The following is an 11,085-nucleotide window of genomic DNA, read 5'->3' as shown; positions in this document are numbered from 1 at the left end:
AAAATTGGTTATTTCATTCCTTTTTTATATATATATATTATTTGTTCTTAGAAATATGATTCCAAATGTGACTTATATTACTTCTTTTCTTTTCTTTCTCTATCTCTTTCTCTCTCTGTTTTTCTACTACTTTTTTTTATGGTTTCTTTTACAAATGTTGATGGATTTCTCTATTAATAGCCTCCTCAATTGTTCTTTTTGCTTATTTTTGCTTTTGCTACTGTCTTTTACTTGCTTCTAGTTTATTTTCTTGCTTTAATTCCCCTAGTTGGGTTTTGTGCTAGTATTTATGTGATTTTTTGTTGCGGGATTTCCATTTTCCAATCTATTTCTACTCCAGTAGTGCGGCGCTATCCGTTTTTCAGACTCACCAGAGTCCTTTGGGAAATCGACTTATAATGGATGTGGGTGTAAGAAAGGGGAAGCTGTTGGTTTTCTTATGGAGTTTGAGCATATGTTCTTTTGAGTTAGTTTATTTATAATTTGGACTTAATTTCATATTGGCGAGAAGATTCATATTAGGTAGATTACCTGCAATATGTCAGATCTCTACTCAACATCTGCTCTCTCCTAATGGTTGTGCTTAGACATCACACCTTATGCTTTTGCTTTGTAGGCTCGAGTTAAGGAGTTGCTTTAGAGATATGGTGCTTAAAGAGGTTGAGGTTGCAGCTTCCTGGTTTTCTTTGTTTGGGCTTTAGGCCCGGGTTTATTTATCTTAGATGGGCTCTCTTGTTATACTGTTATCTCTTTTGTTTGAAAATTACATAAAATATCACTTTTAAAAAAAAATCATTTTTATTGTACTTTTTTTTTCTTTCATTTTTACTTAGACTTTAGTTATATCATTTTTACGATTTTTTTCACACTTTTCTCTCTTCTTTCTTTTTCCTTCTTCTAACTTTCTTTTCCATTTTAATGATTAAATTTTCACTTCATTCTTTTTTTTTAAGTATTCTCATTGTCTTGCATGGTAGTTTTTTTTAAAGTTTCTTTTGAGTAGCGGAGATATATATATATATATATATATATATATATATATATATATATATATATATTATTTTTATAACTAATTTTATTTAATGGATGATTTTAACTCATTCTTCTACTTCTCCTAAATGTAATAAATCTTCTTCTCAAATTTTAAGGAATTTTGTGGATCCTATTTATATTGATAAGAAGGAGATTTCATGTAATATTGTCTGTAAGAAAATGGTTAAGAAATCAGTAACCAAGAGTTTGAAAAAGAAGCATGGAAATATATACTAACTTGAAGGGAATTTGTAAGTCTTTAATTTTTTTAATAGTAGAAAAGATATATTGAATCCTTTAAATTTGTTATTGATTGTGTTTTTAGAATGTTGGGTTTAGTAATTTGATAAAATGTGTAGTGATTTACCTTTTTAGAGCTGAAAATTTAGAGAAATAGATGATTGCAACTGATATTTGAACATGAACCTAAATTTTTTGATAAATTTCTTAAATAATATTTCTTTTTTACTTTTGGTGATGGCTTTAATGGGTTACATATTTTATATTGCAACTGAGTTTGATATTATATATGAAACAATATACATATACTATATATATATATATATACATAAAAGATACTAAAATATGTGTATAGATACTGTCTTTTATATAATTTTAAGAAGAGAATAATTTTATTTGTGACTTTGTTATTTTGATATACTAGAAATTTTAATGTGTAATTGTGCAAATATAATTATTTCATTTTCATTCTATTTTCAAAAGTATATAGTAAGAAGGAGAATGAGGAGAATAAATTTATAGCACGATCAAAGGAAGAGTAAGTAGGTTATAATATAACTAGCAAAGAAAAAAGATAGCATCGAGTATTAATTCAAGATTTGTTAGCTAGTTATTCAGTTTAATTCGATTTTTTTCTTGTAATGGTACAACCCATGTATGGACAAGCAATAAAATGACCATTTGAGCTGGCTAATAAATTTAATTAAATGAAATTATATTTTGCATTGATGATGTTTGATAATATACTTGTTTTAAGAAATTAGTGAAACTTTTTGAATAATAGCTAGATTTATAAGTGTATAGATATTAAAGATACAAAATAGAAACTGAAAAATAATTTCAGATATATTTTATATACTATATGTATACCAAATATATAGGAAAAATATACCAAAATCTATAAAATGTATACCATTTGTTGTAATTTTTACTTGTATTTTTTAAAAAATACAAAACTAATAAGTATGTCGTATAAGGAACATATATTAAAATAAATTAAATATATTCCATTATATAATATGAATACTGGTATTATATCCATATTAAAAAAAATTCTTAGAACAAATTTTTTTAAATAAATTAAATTTTTGATTAAAAGTTATCTCACATATAGCTAATATAAATCTAACATATAATTAACATATACATTTTATCATGGCATATAATAGAGCAAGTGTAATGTATAATATTTCCTAAGAGTTTACCTTTTTATTTTTATAAATTTATAATTTATATAAATTAAAACAGTTACAGATACCAAATATATAATTATTGTATATCATATTTTGTTGAGTGTATATATTTGTTGTTATTGTTAGCCTATTTTTGAAAAATATAAATATTTGAAGTATACTATAAATATATGAAAGAAATACTAAAATAAATATAATGTATATTAATTTCTAAAATTTACCTATTTAACTTTTTTATATTTATATATATATATATAATATTTCAAATATCAAATATATATTTAAAGTATTTCATACTCTCTATGGAATGAATACCATTTGTTTCTATCTCTTTTTTTAATTATATTATGTTGTAACAAAATATTTAATAATTTTATAGAAATATAGATAATAAAACAATTTTCATAATGGTACATTTTTTAAATAATAATGAGTGTTATTATTTCTAATGTGGGCTTAACTAAATCAATCAATTAAAATTAGTATTATATCCATTGCTACTGAAAAAATAGTTTAAAATTAAAATTTATTAATTAAACAAAATAGAAATTATGATTAATATATACCAACATATACCTAATGTATACTTTTTATTGTACGTTTATAAGAAAAGTTCTCTTTATGATCTTTTTTAACTTTTTAATAAAATTGACTTATATGTAAAATAAATTATATTCTTAATAAATTCAGTATGATATAAATTCAATTTATAACTTAACATTAATGATTCATAATATTTTTAATTTTTTTTTTGTTAACATATACCATTTGTATATAAAAGTATATTGTTTTCTGCTTTTTGCAGAAAATATATATCAATTTCCTGGATTTTATTTTACTTTTGATTTTCATATTTGACTTTTAAAAATTAATAGAATTTTATTTTAAATTAGTATAAAACTCCTCAAATGGTGTCGATTGATCAAGTTTCACTTCATATAAATAAAATAAATAAAAAATCTGTTAAAATAAAACTCTTTTATCATTTTCTGATTATTTTTAAAATCTTTTATTTGCTTTTCTATGGCATTTGAGCTTTATTAATTCAACAGAGTTTTTATTATTAAAAAAGAAAAGAATAATGGATCCATTCTTCCGGTAGAAAGGAGAAAAGGCAGTTAATTATTTTGTTGTATTATGGGTGAGTCATCCCCATTTGAAACAATGACTAATTTTTCTTCTGTGTAGGTATAGTATCCAAAAATTTCCATCTTTGTTCCCTGTCCTTTCTACGGTCAATATTTGAGTGGACGGACGGTGCTTAAAAGGAGGAATTTGAATCACCAAACTTGACTTGTTGAATTATTCTGTTGGGCCACATATCTATTTTTATTTAATTTCTTTGCAGGAATTGATTGAAACTTCAGCGTTGGCTAATTTGATAAACCCGTTTTCTCTTCTTTTTTTTTTTTATATATGGAGAAGATTTAATTGTAGGGTTAGTGGACACTTGAAAGATCTTTTGACCACTTTTTGCAATAAAACAAGAAGTATTTGTCTTTGCAAAAACAAACAAAATGGTGCCCTCTTTTCTCATGGCTTCTATATGCTAAATTCTATGTGCTTTGCAGGGCTTATTATTCGACAGTATAACATGGCTTATGTACCCTGTCAACTAATATCAACGCTTATCTATCTAGATTCATCATTCATTATAAATTTTTTCTATACTAAATTCGAAGTAAATTAAAAAATAAAATTCAGATTGCTATTTTTATATTATATAAATATGTTATATATCTATATAAAACATTGAATTTATATATTAGATATTTGAGTTTATATATATGTATTTTTATATAGAATAAAATATATAGATACATAATTTATTATAGACTCCTTAAATCCTAACTCTATATTCTCCCCTTTGCTCGGTTATCTACTCACTTCCATTAAGTTTTCTTGTATTATCAACTCTGATTAATGAAGTTTCCTTTTAATAAAAGAAAATCCATCTATGATATATGGACTTTTAGTTGTTGATTCAATTAATTGCTTCAATTGCACTTCGTAAAGCCTTCTTCTTGTCAGTAAACGTGTGCCATTTTTAAAGCCAATGTTAAGGTATGATCACCTTAATCTCCTAACTTAGACCAAGTCATATATATATATAAATCAATTATCCAACGACACAAAATCCAATGTTCATTCGCCGCCTACCTAACCAAATGGAGATTTTTCCTGGATTTGCATAGCTGTTAAATTCACTATTTCACGAAGTTTGTCTACCAAGATCTCAACAAATATGATAAGAATGAGGAATGGCAACCAACCAAGATATGCTAATATCAATTAAATCTCATACAATATTTGGTTACACTCCATATGTTTAGATAACTGAGCTCGAACCATCCAAACATTCTACTTTAATTTATATCAACTCTTACTTAATTATGTAACATACAATATTATCTTTTATTAATCAAAAAATAACCACAAAGTATTAAAATCCGTTTTATAAAATTATTATATGTCGTGTAAAAAGACAAAAATTGATATAAATAGAAATGAATTATGTAGAGTTATTGTTAGATCATTGAGCTGGTGTAATATTCCTTATATAGTGCACCCAAATGCTAAACTTTGATAGCCTACAGAGTCTGTTACATAATTACGGTCAAAAGACTTCAGACATTTCTCTTCTTCTTGAAGAAAAACTTCCATCAACTTGGCGCATTATGACAAATGATATATTGTAGGTACGAGGATAGCTATCATTGTTGAGCTTGCATTAATTAAAAACAATATGAAAAGCACCATGAAGGTTCTCTCCCGCGGGCTGTCCATTTATATTGAAGAGAAGAACATGAGTAGCACACAGGTGCCAAACTATGTTGCTACTCCAAACAACGGTGCCTTTATGAATACTAGAAAGGCCATCCAGTTTCGCTTCTGGGCTTAGGCCTAGGCCACTTTCCAATGAACCTTCTGGCTCTTCTTATTGTCACGTTCCAGCCCAATTAATTCATGAAATAAACTTATAATAGATTTGCTAATTACTATTTAGCAAGAACCAGCATGAGTCATTTGTTAAAAAAATAAGAACAATAATTTGAGATTTCAATTAAAATGATTTAGAAAATAATTTCTAAAATAATCCAGCAATAAAGCTTTAGGTCTTCCCTAAAAAGGAAAAAAGAAAACTTGCTATCTATCACAAGAAGGAAAAGCTGAAATAGGAAAAAAAAGAAAAGAAAAGTCACTTTCACTTTTTAAAAACCATAATAACAGAACTGCAGAATAGAATTGGCGCCATCTATATACATATTTTATTTTTCAATTGAATCGTGAATCACGTGTCTTTGCTTACCGTAGGAGTTTCCTTTCCAAAAGGAAATTCTTGGAATCCAAACATGGACGACAAAGTATTACATTCGATGCTTATCTTCTTCTGCAACTATTAAATTTTTCTTGCTAATGCTATATATCCCTTTCCACAGTTTTCTTCTACCTTTGGCTGCTACCTTTACACATTTTTTTATAGAAGAACTTTCATGCCAAATGCGGAATCAACCCAGGTTTCCTTCCTTTTTACAATTCAACAAAAATATTATATCAGGTTATATATTTTCTTCCTTCTTTTTTTAATGATTTAGACCACTTTTGTGTTACCTAATTAAGCTAAATAGTTGGCTGTGTGAGTAACTTAAAAAGACCTGTGTCAGGTCATCTTGTCTTCTGATTGTCTTGGTAATTTTCTTTCAATTCAGTTAGGAACATATATTTAAGTCAAAGGAAACTTGTTGAGAGAGAGTTATTTCAGGAGATTGTGGAGAAAGGGAAGAATCTTTAATCTCAAAGAAATCTAAGTTGGCAACAGAAGACCAAGTACATTTATCCACCTATTGAATACCATTGTCTACTTCCTTCTGCACAAGAAAACAAGCCTTCTTCTTCTTCTTTCTTCATCACCATCTATCTCAGGCATCAAATCAATGTTAACTAATCCTTTCAAGATTCGAGATTCACTGAAGAAATCTGGTAGGAGAGAAAGCTTGAAGATAGTTCTTGAAGGAACTCATGAACCTAAAGATGCACAACTCGTTGAATCCTTTCGCAAATTGCTGCTTCTTGAAGGTCACTTACTAGGGAAGCACAGTGATTATCACACTCTTTCAAGGTCAGTTTGGTGATGCTATTATTGCCAGCTAGAATAGCCAAAGAAAAAATAACAAACTGATGGAATTATTCCTCGACTTATCAAAAGATTGTGCTTATCTTTCTGTGATGTTAGATTTCTGCGAATGAGGGACTTTAATCTTTCAAAAGCAAAAGAAATGTTTGTAAATTATCTTAAGTGGCGCGAAGATTACAAAGTTGATGCAATTCCAAAGGTAAATTTCAAAAAATTTCTTGCCGTGTAACTTTGTCAAGGATATGCAGATTCTGTTATCCTCTTTCTGTCAAATTCGGCTGTATGTGTTTGATGTAAACTGTTAGATTTGCTGTAACATTTATTGCAGGAATTTAAGTTCAAGGAGTATACGGAGGTAAAAAAATGCTATCCTCATGGATATCATGGGGTTGATAGATATGGCAGACCACTATACATTGAAAGGATTGGGATGATAGACCTTAATTCACTATTTCAAGTGACTACAGTTGAAAATTTTGTTAAGTATCATGTATCCGAACAAGAGAAGACATTGAACTTGAGATTCCCTGCGTGTTCAATTGCAGCTAAGAGGCATATTGCAAAAACAACAAGTATCTTGGATGTGAAAGGGGTGGTAAGCTTCATATCTTATATTGTATATATATAGGGGAAAATGGTAAAGTTCCTTTGTTGCTTATATGGTAATGCTAAGTCTTTCTGTGGTAGGTCCTGAACTAGTTTGCATCTTGACTTTGCTTAGGGAATGTCCAATTTCTCAAAGCCTGCTAGATGTCTCTTTATGGAAATTCAGAAGATTGATAGCAACTACTATCCTGAGGTATCCGAATGTCATTTTTATTTCAAGGTTTAAATTGATGCTGGTCTTGATGCAGAAAATGTACAATCAAACACCAAATGTTTGGATTAATTAATGCACCAAACTGTTTGACATGATAAAATTTGGTTCACAGATGAATGAATTTTTATACAAGAATTAGCCGGATTTGAATTAAGATTTTTAGGCAATATTTCTTTAATTTTCGTGACAAAGTTTAGCTTAGGATTAACATATCAACAAGTGACATTTGGTTATTAAAATTCGCAGACTCTAAATCAGCTCTTTATAGTCAATGCTGGTTCTGGATTCAGGATGTTGTGGAAAGCACTGAAGGCTTTTCTTGATGCGCGTACATTAGCAAAGATTCAAGTAAGAATTTATCTGTTGTGACTGATATGTGTCCATCAACTATAAACATTGTAGTCTTTTGAATTGTTTATTTCCTTTTCAAAGTGCATTAGTCAAGTGTTGTTTCAAGAAGAACATTTTTATTCTTTTTCAGGTGCTGGGATCCAATTACCAGAGTAATCTGCTTGAAGTTATAGATGCAAGGTGGCATAGTTGTGCTCATCTATGTGCATTAATGCATTGAGCTCTTACCTACGTAGAATCACCAGGTTTTCTGTTTCATTCTGCAGTAATCTGCCAAGTTTTCTGGGAGGAAGCTGTACATGTTCTGATTATGGCGGTTGCCTTTTCAGGGATAAAGGACCCTGGAATAATCTAGAAATTGTAGAAATGCTTCAGGTTAACTGTCAAAAACCCCTTTCACTGTTTTTCGGAGGCTATTTTCTTATTTGCAAGTTCTTGTTAACTGCTCCACGGATCTGAATACTGAGAAGGGTTGAGATTAATATTTCATTTATTTCTTACAGGCTGTTTCTGCAACTGAAAATGTTTACTTTGATGGAGAAAACAATGCTATTGCTTCAGAGGAGGTGCCGGTGCTGATCATATGATTACCCACAAGCTTTTGTAGCTTAATGATTTTAAGATATGAGAAAATAATTTCTAATGCCTCAAGCTTGCTAGTTTGTTATATATGCATGGGTTATTTTGCACATGCAATTGTAATAGAATTTTTGAACCAGTACCTTGTGGACCTCTGGATTGATGTGACAACCTACATTTAGAATTGATTGAAAGGTCTCTATTACTAGCTAAATTTTCTACGGATGTTGCATGCTTAATCAAGTTCATTCTTACTTTTGGCATGTACTTAGCCTAGCAGCATAGAGTGGTTATTTTCAGGTGCTTGCTTTGTTGAGCATTCAACTTCAATGAAGTTTATACCTGATGAAAATTGCAGAGTGACGAAAGTAAAGGAGTATATGGAAGTAAAGAAGATTTAGATTGTCGAGCTAAGCTTCAGGGTCAGCCGCTCAGAAAATCCCGGCTCTGGAAGCTGCTCTTATACACACTAACCTTGTGAGTAGTTACAGTTCGAATCATTTGTTTCTTGCAAGTTGGTAAATCCTGTGGCATACTTCTGATTCTGAATGATCTCTGTCTATCAGAATATGCAACCATTGGAAACAGATCTTTAAGAGACCATGATGGTTAGTCTGAAAAAAGGTAGTCTATGAAGCTGTTTAATAACATAAAATCAACTTCCGGTAATCAGCTTTATCCTTCTTTTCCCCTGTCAGGTACTGAGAGAACTTGCACAGCATGTAGAAGCACTGAGAACTTGACTCCATCAGCAAGTAAACTTAATTAGCTCACCCGGTTCATTCCTATGCTACAATCAGTTGCAGGTTTTAGTTTAGGTATGTTCTTTGTCTTTCTTCTTTTTCTCCTTTGACTCCAGTACTATCCAGCCGAATCTCAGGACAAAATGCTTATAGTCTTTTCAAGAAGGCAACCGCATCATGAATCACGGGCAATAAAAAAGAAGCTGGTTCTGAGCTTTGCAGTTTGCATTGGCTCTATCTGCATTGTGGGTCACTTTGGATCAGCCCAATTATTGAATATGGGTAATCCTTGTATCACCATAATGGATTAGAGCCAAACAGTTCTTTTCTATTTCTAAAAGAAGGAACAACCCGAAAAGCTAGGAAACAAACAACAAAAGTATAGACAGGGAGATGCAAATGTATTTGTTGTTCATAAATTCATCATTAGCTTCATAAATCACATAAAATATTATTAACATACATAACTTATAAATTCACCCTCCTGAACAATTAAACTTGTCATGCATTTAATTGATCAAAATCTTTAATTGCGAGCCAAATTACACATAAATATTACTCTTCCTTAGAAAATGTGCTGAGCTTTTTTTTTGTTTTGTTTGTTTACATGTGATATAATGCGCATGAGCATAAGAAATAAAGAAATAATCCTCGCCATAAATTAATTAATATTAATAAAGGAGAAATTCGAAATTTCAATCCTTGATATTTAGTAAAATAAAGAATGTAAATGTAGACTACCTCAATAAATAAAAAAAGAATCAAATATATATATATCAGTTAATCAAGATAAACAATCTGAGACCATATAATTAGAAGAGGGTGTTGTGTGCTCATGATAGTATAGTGCATGAATAAGGTGCTTGTGATGTGATACTCTCCCATGATTTTGGGTTATACATTGGACAAAAAATTGGCTTTCGGCAGATATCAATTATATGGTGCTAGTTTGACAATGAAGTGTACCATCATAAATTTTAAATAATAAATCGATTAATATATATTTATTAATTTTAAATAATAAAAAAAATATATAAATATTTATTTATGAGTGTAAATAAAAATTAATTATTTTTTCAACTGTATGGTCCCACCAAAAGTTGAATTTAGTGAGGGGAACGAAAAGGGGGAAAAAAAAAAGACTCAATTTTCTTGGTCACATTACATTATTTATTTGCATGTTAATGTCGCCTAGCTTAAACTTAAACTAATAGTTAGCCTATGTTTTCTTTAAATAAATAAATAAAGAATGGGGAAGGGGACATGTGATCTGCTGAAGTGAAGACTTTCTTTCCTTTTTTTAATTAGTTGAATTATTTTATAATAAATGGTGAAATTAAGAATTCAGTAATTTCTTACTTAGCAAAGAGGCAAGCTCATTTGGAGCAATTTGGTACAGAAGACAGGTGGTTAAAGTTTCATTTCCAGCTGTAATGTCTCCATTAGCTTCAATTCCTAGACCAGTAAAAGGGTTTTTTCTTTTTTAAATGATATGAATTAATCAAGGTTCTTTCACCTCCTCAAATCCCTTTTATGCCTTTCTTTTCTTGAAAAATTATCTATCATTCACATAATTAAATAAATAAATCTAAATTATGCATTTCTATGACATATTGAGATATTGCTATGATTTGGGCACTAATAGAATGTAAGGTTAGAGATTTAGGTGTGGCATTAATTAGTTTAGGTCAAACAAAATTGCATATCACTCCTCCATGAATTAGGTCAGATTATATTATATTATAAATTAATTAAAAAGGTATGGGCATTTGGTTCATTTTTATTTTTCCTAAAAACAAAAACAAAAAACAAATCATCCCATGGATAAAGTTTCTCCATTTCAAAGATGATATTGAGCTAAAATTTGGAATCTAAAACTCAATATAATTATTAAAATGATATTAAAGAAAAGGAAAATGTATGAGGTTTAATTGTATTTTTTTTCAATGAATTAAAAAATTATAGTTTCTAATAAAAAATATTAAAATGTCA

The 11,085-nt window shown here is 29.2% G+C and overlaps 1 protein-coding gene across 7 annotated transcripts; it reads left to right on the top strand.

Moving 5' to 3' along the window:
• Positions 1 to 5,796: 5,796 nt before the first annotated feature.
• LOC8265569 (phosphatidylinositol/phosphatidylcholine transfer protein SFH11) lies at positions 5,797 to 9,532 on the top strand. Of its 7 annotated transcripts, none has more exons than XR_007215724.1 (13): positions 5,798 to 6,024; positions 6,176 to 6,585; positions 6,700 to 6,799; positions 6,929 to 7,195; positions 7,322 to 7,399; positions 7,667 to 7,768; positions 7,902 to 7,951; positions 8,038 to 8,146; positions 8,275 to 8,337; positions 8,709 to 8,827; positions 8,917 to 8,958; positions 9,049 to 9,168; positions 9,247 to 9,532. XR_007215724.1 is itself a non-coding variant. In XM_048373641.1 (12 exons), exons 2-11 carry the CDS (start codon positions 6,401 to 6,403, stop codon positions 8,954 to 8,956), a joined length of 1,113 nt encoding a protein of 370 aa, XP_048229598.1. In that variant the 5' UTR covers positions 5,797 to 6,024; positions 6,176 to 6,400; the 3' UTR covers positions 8,957 to 8,974; positions 9,024 to 9,532. The 7 variants fall into 7 exon arrangements, 5 of the variants coding, with proteins under 5 accessions (XP_048229598.1, XP_048229599.1, XP_048229600.1 ...); XR_007215723.1 differs by having other exon boundaries at positions 8,917 to 8,974; XM_048373641.1 differs by having other exon boundaries at positions 5,797 to 6,024; positions 8,917 to 8,974; positions 9,024 to 9,532.
• The last annotated feature ends 1,553 nt before the right edge of the window (positions 9,533 to 11,085 follow it).

The sequence above is a fragment of the Ricinus communis genome, chromosome 5 (assembly GCF_019578655.1).
Source record: "Ricinus communis isolate WT05 ecotype wild-type chromosome 5, ASM1957865v1, whole genome shotgun sequence".
In the NCBI taxonomy this organism is placed as follows: Eukaryota; Viridiplantae; Streptophyta; class Magnoliopsida; order Malpighiales; family Euphorbiaceae; genus Ricinus; species Ricinus communis.
This window is presented reverse-complemented; position numbering and strand designations above follow the sequence as displayed.

Coding starts and splice junctions, on each gene's coding strand:
- LOC8265569 (XM_048373641.1), top strand. CDS start 6,401: ATGTTAACTAATCCTTTCAAGATTCGAGATTCACTGAAGAAATCTGGT. Junction 6,586..6,699: donor GATTATCACACTCTTTCAAG/GTCAGTTTGGTG, acceptor CTGTGATGTTAG/ATTTCTGCGAATGAGGGACT. Junction 8,828..8,916: donor CTCTTATACACACTAACCTT/GTGAGTAGTTAC, acceptor TCTGTCTATCAG/AATATGCAACCATTGGAAAC.